Below are 22,950 nucleotides of genomic sequence, written 5' to 3' on the forward strand. Positions count from 1 at the left end.
CGGTTCAAAGCCAGCCCGGGCAGGAGAGACCGTGAGACTCCTATCTCCAATAAACCACCAGAAAACCGGAAGTGGCACTGTAGCTCAAGTGGTAGAGTGCTCCCCTTGAGCTGAAGAGCTGAGGGACAGCGCCCAGGCCCAGAGTTCAAGCCCCATGACTGACAAAAATAAATAAATAAAAGTTACATCGTCTAATTACAGTTAAAGTCATATTTTGAAACTGTGTAGCAAGTTTAGGTTATATTATTTGGGATTTATTTCAGTAAGGGTTAAAAGGGGCATTATAAATACTTGTTATACAAAGGAAGTGGGGTCTTTTTTTTCTTAAATAGGGTTTTGTAGTGTAACTGATGTGAAAATTGCAACTCAAAGCCACTAAGCGCGTTTGGGACATAGTGTTAACATTATCCATCTCGTTAGAACTTCCGTTTTAATTTGAAAACTGGAGAGAAGTGTGGGGGAAATTATATGTTGAGAAGCACCTATTTAAATTTGACCACTAGAATCCTCTTTGGGGGGGGGGATGGTGGGGAAGTCTCAGCTGTAGGTTAGGCTGAGGATGGCAAAAAGGTATGAAGAATTTAAAAGAACTACAGACGTGTGGGCTACTCACTCTCTTAAAAGTGACAGCCTCTAGTCACCCCCTCCCCCATCTAAGTGTCTGTGGCATTAAAGCTGTCCAGAAAGTGGGGCCACTGGAAGCTAAAAACGGTTCAAGCGCCCCCAAAGTCCCGGGGTCTCGGAAGTGTGCCAGAGAAGGGCTTGCAGCCCAGCCCGCGACTACTTCATTGTTTCCCCCATAGTGGGGGGCGGAGGGTGGGGCCTTTATGAGTTTCAAGGCGGCGTCCCCGCTACCTAGGCAACGGCGCCGGCCTCGGGAGCGCGCAGCCAGTCCCCTCTCAGTACCCTCCCAACCGCAGCACGGCGACCATCCCCCTCTTCCCCTCTCCCCTCCTTTCCCTCTTCCCCCATCCCCCCTTCCCCCCTTTCCTCTCTCCTTGTCCCCTCCCCCACCTTTCCTCCCACCCCACCCCCTTTCTAGAAGCATTTAAGCCTCCGTTTCCGGCTTGACAAAATGGCCACCGCGTTCGGCATCTGCGGTCACGTGACCCTTCGCCCTGTCGGGTTCGGGGAAGTCTCTAATTCGTTTTGAAAAGGCTGCCTTCAGAAAGGCGAAAGACAGCTTCAAGCCTGGGGGCCGAAAGGAAGGCGCTAGAAACAACTGGGTGCATAGGGGGAGGAAAGGGGAACAAGGAACCTAACATTAAAATTTTAAGGCCTCGTTGCCAGAGAACCCAGGGAAAGACGGCGTGTTCTCGCGAGATCTCGAGAAGTACGATAATGAGATCAGTGTATTAGCGGAGAAAAATAAGCAAAGCAGCGGAAATGTAAAAGGACAACATCTATTGCTTAGGGTTTCAATTCAGAAAGAGAGGCCACGGGACGGACTCGGAAGTCCCGCGAGATTAGGGCTGAGAGTACACGCAGTAGCCGGGCAGACTGGGACCAGCTCTCAGTGAGAGGGCGGGCACACGTCTTACGTGCTGACGTAGCAGTGCTCAAGTGGGTATATTAGGTCCGTGGCCGCGCCGTGCGCTTTCAAAGCCGCAGTTCTCCCGTGAGAGGGTCATTGCGGTGAAGCTTTACATTCGCGTAGCAGCGGAAGACTCCGAGTTCTCGGTTATTCTTCAGGGATGAGTCATGTGGCAGTGGAAAATGCGCTCGGGCTGGACCAGCAGGTGAGCTGCAAGAAGTGGACCGAGGTGGCCACTGTATACATTTTTTCCCAGCCTAAACTTCACTTACGTTGCAACGCTAAGTTGCATTGTTAGTTTCCCTTTTCTGGATGGCTCGGATTACAGGGTGTCAGTGCACAGAGTCTATGGAGTGACAAGGAGGCAGCGGGAGAGGTGGTGGTGTCTTAGCCCGCGGTATTGTCCCCTGAGCCGTCACAATGGCGGCTTTTGTGTGTGCGTGCGCGGGAGGGGGGAGGGGCGCTTGCGGTGGCGCGCTCACGGTGGCGCGCTCACGGTGGCGCGCTCACGATGGCGCGCACGCGCGATCCCTGCCTGATTAGTGACCCGTGGGAGGGGGGGGTGGAATTGGGGAGTGCGCCGCGTGGCGGCCAGCGACTGGAAACCTATTTAATAGCTTCAGGTGGCTTAAGCCCCTAACACCTCCCAAAGACTGGGGTTCTCCTTTAAGAAGACCTGATCGTGGGCACAATTTCCGTGTGAACATTACGTGGAACGCGGCCCGGGAATGTGGGAGGGGGCGACACCGGGGGGAGGTGCCCTTCGCTCTGGGTAATGGCGTCGGCCTCCTTTGTGTGGCGCGGAGTGGCTGGGCGGCGCTGTGGTCCATTACGTGGGGAGGGTTGGCCAGCAAGCCCCAGAGCCTGTGAGCTTGGATGGAAAGGAGGATGAAACGGGCATCCGGTTCTTAGGCTTCCTTTGGCAGGCTGTTTCGCTCCAGCCTAGTTTCCGCAGGGCTGTCGCAGCCCCGGCGCCGCAGCTTGAACAGGCTGCGTTTCCGGAGTGGAAAGTTTTGTGACGCAGAAAATTCAGACAGGGGGGAGGGGGAGCAGAAAGGGAGGGGGGTATTGGGCCTTAGCGTGCGCCACGGCGCTGGGCTCTAGAGGTGCAGGTTGATCGGGGCTGGGAGACGTCAACCCCGCATAGCTCTTTTTCTCCTTGACGATCTGATCTAATTGAGCCCCGTCACTAGCAGTTTCAACTCGGAGCTGCTCCTGGGTGTATACCGCGCTAGTTGGCAGGAGTTCTCTGTTGGTGATGTTCGATCCAGGCGAATCCGCCGAAGCAAAAATACTAGGAACATGGCATAGGGGAAAATAAAACACTTTGGGTGCTAATAACTTGTTGCTGCCTTCAGAGTCAATAGTTGGTCAGAGACCCCACCCAAGTCTGTAGTGTTAATTAACCGGGAAGGACACGATCTGAGGGGTGGGGCGACTTAACGATCTCATTTGGAAGAGTATTTTTCCCAGTTTCAATGAGAACCAGCAGTTCTGGTGTCGGACGGAGCACAGACCAATCGAAGTCCCGTGGATATCAAGGTCACTAGCGCCCGTTTTAAGAATTTTTTCCCCACCCAGTTGTGCTATTGACGGGAACGAAGCATATTTAAATTTGTAATCGACTTAACTCGAAAAACTGCATTCAGGGCCGTTTAAGGTTTAGATAAGAAATTACAGCAGGCAAATTCTCAACTGTATCCCCAGTATCAAGAAAGGGGGGGGACCACTATCGAGAATTTTCGACATAATCTTTTAAGTTTATTCAGGCGTTTACATTTGTTTCTTAATTTGTTGTCAAGACAGAACTGACAAAATGACTAAAGAAATGTTGTCCCTCAGTTTTAAAGCACTTTTCAACTGCAGGGAGGAAGCAAAGCAGTGTAGGATTTTTTTCCCCCCGATCGGAAATTCCGGAAATTTTGAAGTCCCCCTAAAGTCTAAAGCCCTCTCATCTCCATTTGGCAAAGCATCTTCCAATTGTAAATGATCCCATTGATGATATTTGTAGTTTGACAGTATCATTGACCTTTTAAAGACAAGATTAAAGCTTGACGACCGTGGCTTACTCCTATAGTCCTAGCTCTCAGGAGGCTGAGATAAAAAGATCAGGGTTCGAAACCAACCTCGACAGGAAAATAGTTCGACTACTAAAAGAGCCAAAAGTGGAGCTCAAGTGGTAGTATTTAAGCCTTGAACAAAAATAAAAAAGCGCGGGGACAGCACCCCAGGCCTTGTTCAAGCCCCAGGACCGCAACACACAAACAGTAAAAGGATTTATAAGTATGGTGTTTCTTGCAAGACACAACACTACTGTGCAATTTGTCATCTCTCTCCCCTCCCCCACTTGGTCTTTTTGATTGGCTTTTGGGGAAAAAGACTTTTCTTGATTAGTCATAAAGTAAATTTGTTCTAGAAGGTTGAGTCTTTGAATTAGCAATGTAAAGGGATTGGTAGAAATGGCCATTAAAGGGCAGTAAAATGTACTCTGTAAGAGCATTAAAATGCTATTTATGACAAGTGGTCTTTGAACTTAAACTTTGAGTAAGGAACTAACTACACTGAGTTGAGCTTTAACATACTGCTCACTTTAGTGGAAAGTATATTGGCTAAGGCTTTTCTTAATGTATTACTATCCTAACTAAAAATACTTTCACTATATATTTGAGGCTAAAGAAACTAGAATGATTGGTTTAAGATTTGACTTTTTTTTCCAGATGTGTTCCTACCAAGTAGGAAGTTGGCATTTGGAAACCTTTGTCATTTAGAAACTGATGCCAACATGAGTCCTTTAACTATATTACAGCCTAGAGGTAGTCTTCAGTTTGTCAGCTTGTGAACCTTTTGCCTCAGCCTCCAGAATGCGGGGATTACTGGTAAGGCACTGTCCTGCCTGTAATAAACATGTAAAAATGGTTTGTAAACTTTTTTTTTTTTGTGGGGCTTGAACTCAGGGCCTGGGCACTGTCCCCTAAGCTCTTTTGCTCAAGGCTAGTGCCCTACCACTTGAGCCCCAGGCCATTTCCAGTTTTTGAGTGGTTAATTGGAGAAGAATCTTGAGAGGACTTTACTGCCCCAGGCTGATTCGGCCTCCTGAGTAGCTAGGATTACAGGTCTGAGCCACCAGCGCCCTGCTTTGGTTTCTAAACTTTTTAGGTTTTAATTTGCCAGTTAGGCAGCTTTTACTATGGAAAATGTTACAAAGCAAAGTTTATTTTGAAGTAACAAATTTGGGTCTGGTTTCTACTGGATAGATACCTAGCACTGGTATCTTCCCTCCCTCCCCCCCCCCTCACTCACTCTCTCTTTCTGACACTGTTTCTCTGTCTCTTTTTTCATAATATACATTAAAGATAGCTTTTAGATTTGTTGCCTTCTACATGTCAGTGATACTGTTCTGTTTCTTTAGAGCTTTACAGTTTTCAATGTTGCTAGCATTGTTGGAATGTAACAGCACTACTTAGTGTATCTCAGCACTGTTGCTGCTAACCATTGATCTTATTCTCTTCCAGTTTGCTGGCCTAGACCTGAACTCTTCAGATAGTCAGGCTGGAGGAAGTACAGCTAGCAGTAAGTAAAACATTTTGTATATTCAATATTTGTTGAATGCTAGAGATTACTATCCTTAAATTTTTCTTAAATATATTTAAAATTCAGGGCTGGCTCTGTGATAAAGTTTTTGCCTGCAGGCACAAGGCTCTAGATTCAATGTCTAGTTCTGTACAGGAAAAAAGTATTTTTAACAGATACATGAAAACAATAATACATGAATGCATTTATTAGGGTTCCTTGTAACATTCAATGGGGAACAGTACTTTTAGTTAGGTTATTATGAGGTATAAAGGACTTGGGTGGTTTGTTTGCCAGTAGGCCTTTGAGTTCATTTCTCTTTCCAGCTATTTTTTTTTTCTTTCCAGCTATTGAGGAAAACAGTGTATGATCTGCCTTCATTTATTAAGCAAGAAGGGCCTCACTTGAGCTTAGAAAGTTTTTTTTTTACTAATAATAAAGCAAATTGGCTTATTGATAATGTGTTTAAAACTTCCAATTCCTTAACATTTTACCTTTGCAGCTTTTTATAGTGTTATTGTATGTTGTAAAAACAAGCCTCAGGGGCTAATTTGTGATTGATAAGTCAAATGGTCTTAGATTATTCCAGTAACACTGATACATTATAATTAGTTTCCTTTTTCTCTCAATTTAACTTGCAAATTGATCAGATTAATGGTAGAGTTTTCTTTTAAAGAACATTTTCTTGGCCTGTGTCCTAATAGAAGTTTGATTAAAGCTTTCATAGTATAAAGGGTTTCATGCTATTTTTTTTTTTCAGAAGGGCGCTATATCCCTCCTCACTTAAGGAACAGGGAAGCTACTAAAGGTAAGTTCTCACCAGTTTTGTATATCTAATTAAAGCCTGAAGAAGATAAAGCAACTTGGGAGATCTATACATAGTATACTCTTCTGTTTGTATCAGGATTAATCCTGATTACTAACTTTGGAAGAACATGTAGGATTGTGGCTATAGCTCCTGGTAGAGTGCATGCCTTGGTCAGCCTGAGACCCTGGAATTCAGTTTTCACCACAGTTTTAAAAAGAAAGTCTTCTGTCACAGAGTGGAAAACTGTACCTTTCCTTTGGATTAGAGTTATATAAACTATTCCTTTGGATTAGAGTTATATAAACTATGTTATGATAACCCCATTAGTTGTGCCTTGCATATTTACCCAAATGAAGGTAAAATTACTACTTGGGTTTGAAATGTTTCAGTCAAAGTATGACACCCAATGTCCTTTGTGTTTGCCTATCGTAGGGTTTGAACTCAGCCTAGGAGCTGCGCTGAGTTTTCCCCTCCCTGCTCCCTTAGTGCTCTACCTCTAGGGCCATAGCTCCACTTCCAGCTTTTAAGTAGCTTATTGGAGATAAGAATCTCATGGACATTCCTGCCTGAGCTGGTTTCCAACCCCATCCCCATATCTCAGCCTTTGAGCAGCTAGGATTATAGGCATGAACCACCGGCACCAGGCTACCTAATGCTCTTTTATAATCACACTGTGATGTGATAATAACAGATGACTAGGTTTTCTAATGGTTTAAGTGATGTGGATAGGGCAAAATTATCTAAAATTTAAAGAAGGGAAATTCATGGAGAGGAAAGATAGAAAAAGGACAAGTACTCAGAATAGACAGTAATATATTTGTATATGCATTGTGCAATTTCAGCCCTTTGTTGCATGCAACAAAGAATCCATATCAGGGATTTTAAAACTAGCAGAGATTTAGAAATTCTTGATTGATATCAAGGGTACTTGGCTGGTAATTGATAGGTATAAAGGCAGAAAGAAAATAACTTAAAAATTAACTGCCTGTTTAATGATGGGTCATTGAAGCTAGTTAAACCTTCTATTTGCCTTTAAACTGTCTATCTGACCTTGGGCTAATTTACCTTTGTTATCTGCTCTTAGTTGAGTATTTATAGCTGTACCCAGGGACTGGTCTACCCTGAGAATGTATAGGGTAGAGTTTTTCTTTTCCAGGTATTCCTCATTCCTCAGACTAATAGATAGAGTAGATGATGTCATCTTGACAGTAGTATGCTTCCTCTGCAAAGCATTGTACACAAAAACATTGTGCTTATTACTGGAGTTGAAAATAAACTATTCTGATGATTCTGGATAAATACTAACTCAAGAAATGTTTAAAACAACCGTGGTCACTTGCAAATTCATACCTGTGAATTGACTGGAAATTAAAATGTGATTTTATAATCGCTGTCACACGTAAGGTTGGTTGACCTTGTAGATGTAATATTTGTTCAGAATATTCTTTGTGAGATTACTTGATTATTTTCTAGTGGAGGAGTTTTGAAGATTTAGTGTTTGTGTTCAGGTATAGCTAGTGCTAGATACTGATTATCAGATATGTCATGCTGGGAGTATTTCTAGAGGTGCCTGAGCTCATAGAGTTAGGATAGCCATGGTGGGGATTTGGATTAAAAAAGATTGAGTACCTTAATTTTTTAAAGGATTCTACGACAAAGACTCTTCAGGGTGGAGTTCTAGTAAAGATAAAGATGCATACAGCAGTTTTGGGTCTCGCAGTGACTCAAGAGGGAAGTCTAGTTTCTTCAGTGATAGAGGAAGTGGATCAAGAGGAAGGTAAGTGGTTTCTTGTCTTCTTGCCTTACATATATATGTTGTAGAAATTGAAAGATTGGTTTTAATTTGATAAGCACTCATCCTGATCTTTACTTGGATGCTAAGCATTAGTCTGTTTGAACGTCATAGTATTTTCTTAGCTATACGAGATCTTGACTAAATTAAACCTGTTAATGTAGAAAACAGATAAAAATATAAATGTGAATGGAATCCGTTACTTTTCTATTTCTCTAGTTCTGTATAGTCTATTTAAAAGAATTGTTTCATCTAGTGAATGGCCTAATTTGCTTGAGATTTTTGTGGACTCTATATAACAATTTTTAAACACCTTGTATTTTTGATTACACAAGTGTGGTGACTCTGACCCCACGAGCCTAATAGCTGTGGTTAGTCCTGTGTCCTGATTTTTCGCAAACAGGCCTAAAACTAAAAACATCTTAATTCAGGTAAGGATTATTTTCTACCTTTTATCCAAAATCTGTCACACAGGTTAGTTTTCCTTAGGTGACATACTATGATAATTTGGTATGCTATTTTCTTCTTTTTCCTACCATAATTATCTGGGTGAGCACTGTGAGTGTGTGAGCCATGTACCAGCTTTAAGTAAATAAAACTTGATTCTTAATGTTGAAATATGTGGGCTAATGACTATTGAAAGTATGATGCTGATTTTACAAAGTTGAAGTTATATAAATGGTATTTAGACAGTCTAGTATCTAGTGAGCTTTATTAAATAAGACAGGATTGGATTGTTGGCATCTTTATAGTTATCCATGAATGATCCACTTTGCATAGGAGTTTGGAAATAGTGATGGGGGTCTGATATTATTCTGATTAATTGCTTGTGCTGTTCAGATTTGATGATCGTGGAAGGAGTGACTATGATGGCATTGGCAGCCGTGGAGATAGAGGTGGCTTTGGCAAGTATGAACGTGGTGGAAACAGTCGCTGGTGTGACAAATCAGATGAAGATGACTGGTCCAAACCCCTCCCACCAAGTGAACGCTTGGAACAGTTGAGTTTTTGAACTACTTGTTTTGATGAATCCTTAGTAGTGTGGTAGAGCACATAAACTTACCAATCTTTGGATTTCAGAGAACTCTTTTCTGGAGGCAACACTGGGATTAACTTTGAGAAATATGATGACATTCCCGTTGAGGCAACAGGCAACAACTGTCCTCCACATATTGAAAGTGTAAGTCTTCTTGTCTACCGTGTTATGACAAACCAGAATGAGATGGGTTTTCCTAAATATAGTTTGTGGAAGGTTCTCGCCATTACAAATTTGTTATTAAAAAATGATGTGTTCTCAGGGCTGGGAATGTGGTTTAGTGGTAAAGTGCTTGCCTAACATGTATGAAGCCCTGGGTTTGATTCCTCAATACCACATATGCAGAAAAAGCTAGAAGTGGCACTGTGGCTCGGGCAGGTCGAGCACTAGCCTTGAGCAAAAGAAGCTCCAACAGCACCCAGGCCCTGAATTCAAGCCCTAAGACTCTTAAAAAAAAAAAAAAGAAAGAAAAGAAAACAATGTATTTTCAAAGATAATGGAGGTTGGAGACTTTTCTCAGTGTAACAAACTTTAAAGTAACTTTACTAAAGTTACATTTGTAACACAGTTAAGGAGCTGTTAACAGTTACTGCCTTTGTTGCTGATAGCATAAAGTAGAAGGTTCCATATAGCATATTTCAGTCATTTTATTTTTTCACAGTTCAGTGATGTTGAGATGGGAGAAATTATTATGGGAAACATTGAGCTTACTCGTTATACTCGCCCAACTCCAGTACAAAAGCATGCTATTCCTATTATCAAGGAGAAAAGAGACTTGATGGCTTGTGCCCAAACAGGTAAGCAAGACACTTGAATCAGATAATACTAATAAGTTTGTGGGCCATGTGGACTCTTCTAACTGCTCAGTTCTGCTGTTTGTTCTATGAAAGAAGACATAAATTATCAAGGACTTTTTTTTTTACTGTGATTGAATGGGCATCCTTTCTTTGTAACAGGGTCTGGAAAAACTGCAGCATTTCTCTTGCCCATCTTGAGTCAGATTTATGCAGATGGTCCAGGCGAGTCTGTGAGGGCTATGAAGGTAATATTTTTTGTTCGATGTCGAGTTGGAACCCAGGTCCTTGGACATAGTATAGTGCTGGCTGCTTTACACTAAGCTATATGCTCAACCCAGTTATTTCCTTATAAAATGGAAGCAGGTTCTAAAGGAAGCTTTATTAGACTAGTATCTAATGAAGTTTATAAACATTGCAAAAGGAAAGCCAGGTGTTGGTGTCTTATGCCTGTAATCTTACCTATTCAGGAGGCTTAGATCTCAGTATCCCCTGTTCAAAGCCAGCTCAGGGAAGAAAGTCCCCATGAGACTCTTAATTCCAATTAACTGCTCTAATGGTGCTGTGGCTCGAAGTGGTAGAACACTAGCCTTAATAAAAAAAACTCAGGGGACAGTAAGTACCCAGGCCCTGAGATCAAGCCCAAGGACCAACACACACACACACAAAGCAGATAAGGGTTGGCATTTTTATTTCGTAGGAAAATGGAAGATATGGGCGCCGCAAACAATATCCAATCTCCTTGGTATTGGCACCAACAAGAGAATTGGCAGTGCAAATCTATGAGGAAGCCAGAAAAGTAAGTAATGCCATTTCAGTGTTTTTGCTTTTTGATCATATGAGAAAGCTGGTGGAGTTAATGGAATTTTCTTTGTTCATAGTTCTCATACAGGTCCAGAGTTCGTCCTTGTGTGGTTTATGGTGGCGCAGACATTGGTCTGCAGATTCGAGACTTGGAACGTGGATGCCACTTGTTAGTAGCCACTCCTGGACGTCTAGTGGATATGATGGAAAGAGGAAAGATTGGATTAGACTTCTGCAAGTATGTTAAAAAGAAGTGACTGTTACTTTTGTGACATTAACATTTTATTTCAAGGTCAAGAAGTGATTTAGTCCTTTTTCACAAAATGTAAATCATAATTTTAATATTGAAAAATCATTCTAAAATGTTCAGACCAAGTCATGGGCAAGTAAGAAGTACTGATTTATGATCTGGGACCTTGAGGCAAAGATCCTAATTCCATACAGATGGAACCTTAAATCCCATCTTTTCATTTTTTTTTTCTTTCATGAAAGATACTTGGTGTTGGACGAAGCTGATCGGATGTTGGATATGGGTTTTGAACCTCAGATCCGTAGAATAATTGAACAAGATACTATGCCTCCAAAGGGTGTCCGCCACACTATGATGTTTAGTGCTACTTTTCCTAAGGAAATACAGGTACTTTATGATGATGCTATTTTTGTTTGTTAAGTTCATTTCTGTAGATACTATTTTTAAGGTTTGTTGTTTATTCTCTCCCTCCACCCCAGATTTTAGCCCGTGATTTTTTGGATGAGTACATATTTCTGGCTGTAGGAAGAGTTGGATCTACTTCTGAAAACATCACACAGAAAGTGGTTTGGGTGGAAGAGCCAGACAAAAGATCATTTCTTCTTGACCTCCTAAATGCAACGGGTAATTATGTATTGCTTTGATAGCTTGGGTAACGACAATTTCTTTTGGTATTTTAAAAATTAGTTTTTCTTACCTTGGTTGGCTTCAAACTGATCCTCAGATTTGAGTTCCCTAAGTAGCCCAGACATTTAAAATTTTTATGGAGTAGTACTTGGATTCGAGGTCAGGGCTTCCTAATTGATTGGCTAGACAGGCATTCTACTGCATGAGCCACATCTTTAGACCTTTTGTTCTGGTAAGTTCCCTGTACCCCCCCTCCCCCCCTTTATTTTTTGGCCAGTCCTTGGGCAAACTTAGAGCCTAGAAGCTGTCTCTGCTTTTGTGCTCAAGACTAGACTCTACCACCTGAGCCACAGCTCTACCTCTAGTGTTTTGGTGTTTATTTGGAAATAGAGTCTCACAAACTTTCTTCTCCTGGCTGGCTCAGGGTTGGATCACTAGTAATACTTTTCCATTCCTAATACCCTGTTCAAACAGTCCATTTAATTGTTTTGTATTTACTAAGTACAAATAGAATTAAGCTATAATAATTAAAAAATCTTGTGGGTTTTTTTTTTCAAATTTAGGCAAGAATTCACTGACCTTGGTATTTGTGGAGACCAAAAAGGGTGCAGATTCTCTGGAGGGTTTCTTATATAATGAAGGATATGCTTGTACCAGTATCCATGGAGACCGTTCACAAAGAGAGAGAGAAGAGGCCCTTCACCAATTCCGCTCAGGAAAATGCCCAATTCTGGTGGCTACAGCAGTATGTATAATATGCTTTTAAAATTCAGCATGTTTATGTGTTTGCAATCTTTTACTCAGACCATATATAACAAATACTGTTTTGCAGGTAGCAGCAAGAGGACTAGACATTTCTAATGTGAAGCATGTTATCAATTTTGACTTGCCTAGTGATATTGAAGAATATGTGCATCGCATAGGTCGTACAGGACGTGTAGGAAATCTTGGTAAGTGTTTTGGATGGTGTGGGTGATGTGATTCTCTTACAATCTCTTTGTAAAGAACCTTGAATTGGTCAATATTACTTTTTTTACTTGATATAGCAAGACTGCTAAGCTACTTTTGTGGAAGGCCTTTTATTTTCATATTTCATATACTCATTTGAACTATTCTAGGTCTTGCCACCTCGTTCTTCAATGATAAGAATGGAAATATTACCAAGGATTTATTGGATCTTCTTGTTGAAGCCAAACAAGAAGTGCCATCTTGGTTAGAAAGTTTGGCTTTTGAACACCACTACAAGGGTAGCAGTCGTGGACGTTCCAAGAGGTAAGGCATAATAAATACATAAAGGGGGGTGAGGTTTTTCTGCACTTCTTGGGTCTGCACAAGATCTAGAGTTAACTTTTTAGTATTTAAGAGCCTTTCCTTCCACTGTTTTGAGTAAGTGGTTAGGTAAAATGGGGCCAATAAGTTTGTGGTAACACCAGCCTTTCTATACCCTTCTAAGACCTTTGAATGGATCTACCCCTGTTGGAGAAAGTATGACTGGGTGGGAAATTGTTCTTTCCGATGCTCTACAATCTGAGCCACACCTCTTAAGCCCCCAGGAAATGGCTTGGGAAAGTCCAAAAGTGTACCCTGGGAATGTTGGAATGTGATCGACTTGTTTTGTGGGAACTACAATTTCTTTTTTCCTTGTTTTTCCTCTTGTAGTAGGTTTAGTGGAGGGTTTGGTGCCAGAGACTATCGACAAAGTAGTGGGGCCAGCAGCTCCAGCTTCAGCAGCAGCCGTGCAAGCAGCAGCCGCAGTGGAGGAGGAGGCCATGGGAGCAGCAGGGGCTTCGGGGGAGGTAGGTGGTATTTAATGTTTAACTTTATCACTTTTGGAAGGGCATTTTGCTTTTTAGTCCTCTGCCAAGTACAGTTCTGACCATCAGGCGGAGTTAAGCTGGTTGATTGCACTTCAAAGTTTGGAAGGATATTGAACAAGTGGATGGTGTAATGTTCTCTTTTAAATCTCTCATTAGGTGGCTATGGAAGCTATTACAACAGTGATGGATATGGAGGAAACTATAACTCCCAGGGGGTTGACTGGTGGAGTAACAACTGAACCTGCCTTGCAGTAGGTCACCCTGCCAAACAAGCTAATATGGAAACCACATGTAACTTAGCCAGACTATACCTTGTGTAGCTTCAAGAACTCGCAGTACATTACCAGCTGTGATTCTCCACTGAAATTTTTTTTTTAAGGGAGCTCAAGGTCACAAGAAAAGATGAAAGGAACAATCAGCAGCCCTGTTCAGGAGGTGGTTTGAAGACTTCATTGCTGTAGTTTGGATTAACTCCCCTCCCGCCTACCCCCATCCCAAACTGCATTTATAATTTTGTGACTGAGGATCATTTGTTTGTTAATGTACTGTGCCTTTAACTTTAGACAACTTTTTATTTTGATGTCCTGTTGGCTCAGTAATGCTCAAGATATACCAATTGTTTTGACAAAAAAAAAAAATTTACTGAACTTGGGCTATAATCAAACCTTGGCACACAGGTGTGATACAACTTAACAGGAATCATCGATTCATCCATAAATAATATAAGGGAAAAAAAACTTAAGCGGTAGCCTGCATTAGGGCTTTTTTGATACTTGCAGATTGGAAAACAAACAACAAATGTCTTAAAGTATATTAATGGAATTAGTTTCTAATGTGGCAAACTGTATTAAGTTAAAGTTCTGATTTGCTCACTCTATCCTGGATAGGTATTTAGAACCTGATAGTCTTTAAACAAGCCATTCCAGTCATGATGAGGTGATGTATGAATACATGCATACATTCAAAGCACTGTTTTCAAAGTTAATGCAAGTAAATACAGCAATTCCTCTTTCAATGTTTAGGCAGATCATTCATTATGAGCTAGCCAAATGTGGGCATATTATTACAGGGAAAGTTTAAAGGTCTGATAACTTGAAATAGGTTTTTAGGAGAATTCATCTACTTTGACTTTTTAAATGCCTGCCATAAGTGAAATTGAAATGGTAGAATGGCTGACCACAGCAATGACCAGCCCTCATTAGGGCCCTGGATGATTTTTGGTCGAATAACGCATGCTAGTGTTGATGTTTTTTGGTCAAGAGGGGATGAACAGGAAGAATTAAATGCAGCAGGCTTTATTTTAAATGCCGATTCACATTACTCTGTTCAAGCTGCGTTGAGATGTTAAACTGGCTTACTATAGACTTTGTAAAAATGGCTCCAGAAGAGTAAACAAACTGAAATCTTTGAGATCACACAGGTTGGAAATATGTACAATAACTGCACAAGGTGTCAATTGTGCTCTACAGTGCAGTTTAGTCAGTTTTAGTTGCATAGGTTTCCATTGTATTTATAGTCTGTTTATGCTAAATCTGGCCAAAGATGAGCATTGTCCACCACTAAAATGCCTCTGCCACTTGGATTTCTGGGCTAATTTTGGGGCCAGAATGCAGTGATCAAAACGCTCAATCTTTTTACAGTGGCATAGGAAGACGGCAAAATTTTCCTAAAGTGCAATAGATTTTCAAGTGTATTGTGCCTTGTTCTAAAACTTTTATTAAGTAGGTGCACTTGACAGTATTGAAGTCATTTGTTATGGTGCTATTTCAATTAGTCTAGGTTTAGGCCCTTGTACATTTTGCCCATAACTTTTTACAAAGTACTTCTTTTATTGCACATTCAGAGAATTTTATATATATGTCTTGTGTGCGTGTCCTTAAACTTCCAATCTTATTTTGTCTCTTGGAGATTGTTGAACGCAGCTTGTCTAGGAAGGGGATGGGACTAGATTCTAAAATTTATTTGGGACCATAGGAATGATGGTTGGTAAGAAAACTATTTGAACACGACAGATTTCTAGATACTTTTTGCTGCTAGTTTTATGTAATATTTATTGAACATTTTGACAAATATTTATTTTTGTAAGCCTAAAAGTGATTCTTTGAAAGTTTAAAGAAACTTGACCAAAAGACAGTACAAAAACACTGGCACTTGAATGTTAAAGGCAACAAAAGGCGGAAAATAAAAAATTCCGGGGAAGGGGAACCTTTAAAGGTAAAGCAAAATAAAACCCTAAAGCAAAATAAACAAAAAACGCAATGGCAAGAAAACCAAAACCTTCCGAAGGAAAGAAAAAAAAAAATTGGCGACTTGAAATTTAAATCATGCCAAGGTTTTGATACACTTGTCTTAAGATATTAATGAAACACTTCAAAACACTGATATGATGTGTCCAGATTCTCAGATGTTCGTTGTGTGAGTTTTGTTTAGTAGTGTGTTTTTATTTTCAGTGAATGTCTGGCACATTGCAATCCTCAAACATGTGGTTATCTTTGTTGTATTGGCATAATCAGTGACTTGTACATTCAGTAAGAACATTTGAGCAAGTTTTATCAGCAAGCAATATTTTCAGTTAATGTTTCAAAAATTATGTAAGAAGTTAAACTTGCTGAATGTAAAGATTGAACCTCAAGTCACTGTAGCTTTAGTAATTGCTTATTGTATTAGTTTAGATGCTAGCACTGCATGTGCTGTGCATATTCTGATTTTATTAAAATAAAAAGTTGAACTGCACAGTCTCCTTTGTTGTTGTCAATTGTGGTTATTTTTAGAGGTGAAAATAAACTTGTGCTCTTGCTTGAAACCTGTAAAACGTGTTCCTGTTTTTTACCCTTGATGGTTGTCCAGTGCTGGTTTTCTGAGATGCTTCGGTGTAGACATAAATACTCTGCTGCTGACCAGTGCTATGAATGAGATTTTTGTATCAAGTAGGGTGTCTAAAAGGAACTGTCTACATACAGTTGCATTGCAATTTGGTTTGCACTTTCAAGAGTCATGGGTGTTTGTCATTTGAAGGAATTGGTGGAAAAAGTAGTTGGTTGGACAACATGAACTATGTCAATCATTAGTGATCCAACATGTTGGATCAGTGGTAAAATGTAATGAAGGCACCATGTATTCAGTTCTTGTTCCATTTTTGCTTACACTTTTTTTTTTGTCACTTGGCCTGGGCACTGTCCCTGAGCTAGCTCTTCAGCTTAAGGCTAGCGCTCTACCACTTGAGCCACAGTGCCACTTCTGGTTTTCTGATGGTTAGTTGGAGATGAGAGTCTCACGGACTTTCCTGCCTGGGCTGGCTTTGAACTGTGATCCTCAGATCTCAGCCTACTGAGTAGCTAGGATTATAGGTGTAAGGGTTGGATTTTTTAGATCTTTTTTTTTTTTTTGGTACTGGGGATTGAGCCCAGGATATTGCACACTTGCTAGACAAGTCCTTTGCCACTGAGCTACATCCTAGTCCATGTCTGCCATTCTCTTACCCCTCCCATGACATGACAGTTATCCATTTCTGGTTCCACCTTCCTAACACAACCCTGATTTCCTTGAGGATAACAATTGGCTTCCTGAAATGTACTTGGGTCCTCAGCCTCTTTGGCCCCCACTCCATGGGAGCCTTGTATCTCAGTTCTAGGCAAGAAGTTCCCAAGGAAATGTCATGAGAGACTGTAGGCTCTACTGGTTTGGGTTTTTTTTCTTCTTTTCTAGAACCAGAAGCCTGATACTCAGAAATAACAAGAACCAGTCTGCAACAGGACATAAAACTGTGCTGAGATTTATGGGAGACTACTTTCCTGATGATCTGATGAAGTCAGTACTATTTTTCTCCTGAATTTCCTTGTTGCACAGGAAAAATAAACCCTATGCATCTTGGCTTCAACCCATGACCTATTCTGGCACCTTTTGGGGTATATTTACGTTTGTATCTAAATTGGGCAGTCAAGCTCAGTATAGTGGCTCACATACATAATCCCAGCCACTTAGGAGAGGAAGATTAGATTATGATTCTAGGGAAGCCTGAGCAGAGTTTACAATGCCCCCCTCGTATCTTAAAATACTAGTGGTGGTACACGCCTGTCATCCCAGGTATTAAGTATAAATAGGAAGAATGCAGTATCAAGCATAAACTAGAAATGAAAAGGAGAAAAAAAAAGGTTAGATGTGTGGCTCAAGTAGTAGAGCCATCTGCCTAGCAAGCACAAGGCCCACAGTTGAAATATCAGTGGTGGGGGCTGGTGGCTCACACCTGTAATTCTAGATACTTAGGAGGTTGAGATTTTGAGGATCCTAGTTCAAAGCCAGCCCAGGGCAGGCAAGTCGACAAGATTTATTGAAAACCAAGTAGCGCTGCTATGGTGACACTTGTGACTGACTAGTGTCATGGTTAAGTACAAGGCCACAAATAATGATTCAGTGATAACACTAAAAAGTTTTTTTGGTGGTGGTATTAGGGGTCAAACGTAAGTCTCATGCATGCTAGGCAAGTATTCCATCACTGGACCACATCCCCAGACTTTTTTTTTTTTGTCGTGGGGCTTGAACTCTGGGCTTGGGCGCTGTCCTTGTGCTCTTCAGCTCAAGGCGAGCACCGCTTGAGCCACAGCACCACTCCTGGTTTTCTAGCGATTTATTGGAGATAAGAGTCTCACAAACTTTCCTGCCTGGGCTGGCTTTGAACCACAATCCTCAGATCTCAGCCTCCTGAGTAGCTAGGATTACAGGCGTGAGCTACTGCGCCTGGCTAACACATCCCTAGACTCAATACCACTTAATCTTATTTTTATTTTGCTGGTCCTGGGGCTTGAACTCAGGGCTTGGGCATTGTCCTTGAGCCTCTTTATGCTTGAGGCTGGTGCTCTAACACTTTAGCCACAGTGCCACTTCCAGCTTTCTGAGTAGTTTATTGGAGATGAGTCTCATCAAAGTCGGTGGCTCATGCCTGTAATCCTGGCTACTCCACCAGTAATCCTAACTATTCAGGAGGCTGAGATCTGAGGTTGCAGTTCAAAGCCAGCCCTGGCAGGAAAGTGTGAAACTCTCCAAAACCACCAGTCAGAAGTGGCGTGGCTCAAGTGGTAGAGTGCTCACCCTGAGCTGAAGAGCTGAGGCACAATGCCCAGAAAATGGACCAAAAAAAGTCATGGGGACTGTTGAAGCTTCAAACCTCAATCCTTAGATCTCAGCCTCCTGAGTAGCTAGTATTACAGGCATGAGCCACCAGCAACTGGCTTTACTACCACTGCCATTTTTTTCTGAGGGAGTTGGATACTGAGAATTGAACTCAGGACCTTGAGCTTGCTAGGGCAAGCACTCTGTCAGCTACTTCCAAAGTAGCTAATAGGGTGAGGCTGTACTACTATGCTCAGCTGAGGTCTTGCTAATTTTATCTAGGCTGGTCTTGAATTACCATCCTCCTAAAGTCTACCTTGCAAGTAGCTGGGATTACAGACATGGGCCTCCTCACTTGGCCTCCTCCCCTCCCCCAGTCCTAGGGCTTGAACATAAGGCCTGGGCCCTGTTCCTAAGCTTTTTCACTCAAGGCTTAATGCTCTACCACTTGAGCCATGGCTCCACTTTGGCTTTTTTGTTAATTTATAGGAGGTAAGTATCTTAAGGGCTGGGATCTAGTAGCTCACACCTGTAATCTTAGCTACTCAGGAGGCTGAGATCTGAGGACAGTTCAAAGCCAGGCTGAGCATGAATGTCCCTGAGACTCTTATCTCCAATTAACCACCAGAAACTGGAAGTGGCCCTGTGGCTCACGTGGTAGCCCTGAGCTGAAGAGCTGGGCCGATGCCTCATGCCTGTAATCCTAGCTACTCAGGAGGCTGAGATCTCAATTCAAAGCCAGCCTGGGCAGGAAAGTTTATAAGATTATTATTTCCAATTAGCCAGCAAAAAGCTGGAAGTGGAGCCGTGGCTCAAGTGGTAGAACACTAGCCTTGAGCAAAAAAATCTCAGGAATGGCACTCAGGCTATGAGTTCAAATTCCAGGACTAGCACATATCCATCTATCAATAGATAGATTATCTGCTTCAGATTAATTTTCCTGATTGGGCAGGGGTGGCTCACCTCTTAGCTACTCAGGTTGAGTTCACATCTGGAAAAACTTAGTTTTCAAACATTATGCTTTCACATATTCTTCACCACACATCTCCTTTCTTTCTGTTTTTGTTTTTGTTTTTTTTTGGTCATGGGACTGGAACTCTGGGCCTGGGCGCTGTCTCTCAGCTCTTCAGCTCAAGGCAAGCACTCTACCACTTGAGCCACAGCGCCACTTCCGGCTTTTTTCTTTTTGCTTATGTGGTGCTGAGGAATTGAACCCAGGGCCTCATGCATGCAAGGCAAGCGCTCTACCACTGAGCCACCTTCCCAGCCCCCAAAACTACTTTTCTTTTATCATTTCTATCAATCTATCTTCAAAGTTAATGACTTTTTTTTTTTGTCGGTCGTGGGACTTTAGCTCAGAGCCTGGGTGTTGTCTCTGAGTTTTTTTACTCTACCTCTTTGAGCCACAGTGCCACTTTCAGTTTTCTGGTGGTTAATTGGAGATAAGTGTCTGGAACTTTCCTGCCTGGGCTAGCCTCAAACCACAGTTCTCAGTTCTCAACCTCCTGAGTAGCTAGGATTACAGGCGGGAGACACCAGCGCCCGGCTCAAATGTTGGCCAGGGTTGGTTTTTTTTTTGGTGGGGGGGTGAACTCTGGGCCTGGGCGCTGTCCCTCAGCTCTTCAGCTCAAGGCTAGCGCTCTACCACTTGAGCCATAGCGCCACTTCCGGCTTTTTTCTTTTTGCTTATATGGTGCTGAGGAATCGAACCCAGGGCCTCAGGCATGCAAGGCAAGCGCTCTACCACTGAGCCACCTTCCCAGCCCTCCATGAGACTTTTATCTCCAATTAGCCACCAAAACCGGGAAGTGGAGTTGTGGCTGAAAGTGGTAGAAAGCTAGCATTGAGTGAAAAAGCTCAGGGATAGTGCCCAAGCTCTTGAATTCAAGCCCCATGACCAACAAAATAAGAAAAAACAACAAACCAACCAGGATCCTCAGATGTCAACCTCCTGAGTAGCTAGTCACCACTGACTTTTTTTTTTTAGCAATGGGGCTTGAACTCTGGGCCTGGGCGCTGTCCCTGAGCTCTTCAACTCAAGGCTAGTGCTCTACCACTTGAGCTACAGTGCTACTTCTGGTTTTCTGGTGGCTAGTTGGAGATAAGAGTCTCATACTTTCCTGCCCAGGCTGGCTTTCAACCCTGAAATCTGAGATCTCCTGAGTAGCTAGGATTACAGGCGTGAGCCATTGGTGCCTGGCTTCTATGAGACTCTTATCTCCAATGAACTACTAAAAAAATCTAGAAGTGGAGTGGTGGCTCAAGTGGTAGAGCACTAACCTTGAGCAAAAATGCTCAGGGACAGCACTGAAGCCCTTGAGTTCACGCCTCAGGACCAGCGCGTGCACACACATGGGCGTGCATACACACGCACACACATGCAAACACACATGCACGTGTGCTCTCTCTCTCTCTCTCTTCTCACACACACACACACACACACACACACGATTCTTTTGCCAGCTGGCCCCGTACCTCTGGTACAAAGCCTGGAGGTACAGCCAAAAGTTCCTGCATGTCCTCTTGCCTTCTGGGGACAATCCTTGGTTTATATGGGGTGAGGATACCCTGGCACACAACTCTGGGAAAATTCTAGGCCCTCTAAGGCTAGACTCTGGTTTCTTCCCCGCAGTGAACAAAGCTTGTCACCTCCCCCACTGAGACTGGAATGTCTTTGTTCTGGAAAGTCCTAGGAGGAGTCTTCTTGGCTCGGGGACAAAGTCTCCTCCAGCCATACTTTCACTGAGTGGGGGAGGCTAAGGGGCTGGATGACTCCTCTACAGCTTTTGTCCAGAAAAGGACAGAGGGTCATATGGGCTTATTCTTTATGACTGAGAGCTAGCTAAGAAACCTTGAAAAACACCTAAGGACTGACTGGAGACAGTTATCAAGGATTTGGGCAGCAACCCATGAGGAAGTCATTAGCTTTTCTTTTCTTTTTAAAGCCTTAATTCCAAAACAGAAAAGAAAGAACACCATCATCTCTTGTCCTAAGGGGACAATTCCAGAAAGCTGGAGAAGGGAGGCCTGAGGTGCTGGGGAAGTATGCAATGGTTGTCTTCCTGAGCAGCTGGTTTTCAATCACTGCTTCCGTGGAGCTATTTGGGGAGACTGGCTGTTTTGTTGTCCAGAAAGAAGACAAATCTACATTCCTGGATCTGACCTGGTACAGTTTATACTCCCAAGCCTGAGCCCCGACCCATGTGGGAATACAACTCTTTTATAGCACTTCGGTTGCTGGTCTAGTTCTGCTTACAACATATAAGCTTCGAGTTTCAGTTTATCCTAAAGGTTACAGTTGTTCAGAAATTACATAGTGTGCTAGGGATGACACAAAAAGCAAGCGTGAGCCCAGCTCACACCTGTGATCCTAGCTACTCAGGAGGCCAAGATCTGAGGATTGTGGTTCGAAGCCAGCCCAAGCAGGAAAGCCTGTGAAAAAAACTGTCAGTTGTGGGGCTTGAACTCTAGGCTGGAACACTGTCCCTCAGCAATTCAGCTGAAGGCCAGCACTCTACCACTTGAGCCATACCACTTCCGATTTTTTCAGTGGTTTATTGGAGATAAGAGTCTCGGGACTTTCCTACCCCAGCTGGCTTTGAACCGTAATCCTCAGATCTCAGCCACCTGAATAGCTAGAATTACAGGTGTGAGCCACTGGTGCCTGGCAGTCTATGAAATTCTTATCTTCAATAAACTACTCAGAAAGAGCCAGAAGTTGGGCTGGGAATGTGGCTTAGTGGTAGAGTGCTTGCATGAAGCCCTGGGTTTGATTCCTCAGTACCACATCAACAGAAAAACCCACAAGTGGTACTGTGGCTCAAGTGGTAGAGTGCTAGCCTTGAGCTTCAGAAGCTCAGGGACAGTGCCTAGAGCCTGAGTTCAAGCCCCAGGACTGGTGGTAAAAAAAAAAAAGCTTGAAGTATCCCTGTAGTTCAAATAATAGACTTCTAGCCTTGAGCACGAGTTTCAAGGACAGCACCCAGGCCCTGAGTTCAAGCCCCAGGACCAACTGGCAAACAACAACAAAAAAAAAACAACTTGGTTACATAAGCTAAGGATTGGGCTATTTATGGTGATGGCAGTTTTTCCTTATTATTCCTCCTTTGATGCTCTCTAATATGTAGATGGAAAGGCTGGTATCCTCACAAAGTAAGGATGTGTATAGACATCCTTCCTTCCTTTCCTTCCTTCCTTTCCTTCCTTCCTCTCTCTCTCTCTTTCTTCTCAGAACCTGGGTACTGTCCCTGAGCTCTTTTTGCTCAAGGCAAGAGCTCAAGAGCTCTACACTTTGGAGATAAGAGGCTCTTAGACTTTCCTGCCTGGGTTAGCTCAGAACTATGATCCTTAGATCTCAGTCTTGTGAGTAGCTAGGATTATATGCCAGTTCTATGAAGCTAGACAGTGACCAAACTATGAGGGGCAGTTCACATGCTGTTAGAACTATGACTAAACCTACCTAAAGTCTGGAGCCCATCTAATTTTGACAACCATCCTCTAAACAGCTCCTGAAGTTTTTCCCCCATTCTAAGTCAGTCCTGGGACATGAACCAACTCAGTTCTTTCTGATTAATTTTTTTTCTTTTTATTTGCCAGCCGTGGGGGCTTGAACTCAAGGCCTGGGTGCTCTTCATGAGCTTTTTTGCTCAAGGGCTAGTGCTCTACCACTTTGACTCATTTCTGGCTTTTTGGCAGTTATTTGGACATGACTCTCATAGGCCAGTGGCTCATGCCTGTAATCTTAGCTACTCAGGAGACTGAAATCTGAGGATCATGGTTCCAAGGGCAGGTAAGTCCCCAAGCCTCCTCCTC

General features: G+C 42.6%; 1 protein-coding gene across 1 annotated transcript; it reads left to right on the forward strand.

The window, feature by feature from the left end:
- Positions 1–1,587: 1,587 nt before the first annotated feature.
- Ddx3x (DEAD (Asp-Glu-Ala-Asp) box helicase 3, X-linked) lies at positions 1,588–15,835 on the forward strand. The gene is made up of 17 exons (XM_013026753.1): positions 1,588–1,739; positions 5,047–5,104; positions 5,865–5,912; positions 7,557–7,689; positions 8,545–8,703; positions 8,785–8,884; positions 9,402–9,537; positions 9,697–9,782; positions 10,235–10,333; positions 10,416–10,576; positions 10,831–10,975; positions 11,068–11,212; positions 11,779–11,960; positions 12,048–12,165; positions 12,334–12,487; positions 12,875–13,011; positions 13,189–15,835. The coding sequence occupies exons 1-17, from the start codon at positions 1,695–1,697 to the stop codon at positions 13,269–13,271; spliced, it is 1,989 nt and encodes a 662-aa protein (XP_012882207.1). The 5' UTR covers positions 1,588–1,694; the 3' UTR covers positions 13,272–15,835.
- The last annotated feature ends 7,115 nt before the right edge of the window (positions 15,836–22,950 follow it).

The sequence above is a fragment of the Dipodomys ordii genome, unplaced genomic scaffold (assembly GCF_000151885.1).
Source record: "Dipodomys ordii isolate 6190 unplaced genomic scaffold, Dord_2.0 Scaffold96, whole genome shotgun sequence".
Taxonomy (NCBI): Eukaryota; Metazoa; Chordata; class Mammalia; order Rodentia; family Heteromyidae; genus Dipodomys; species Dipodomys ordii.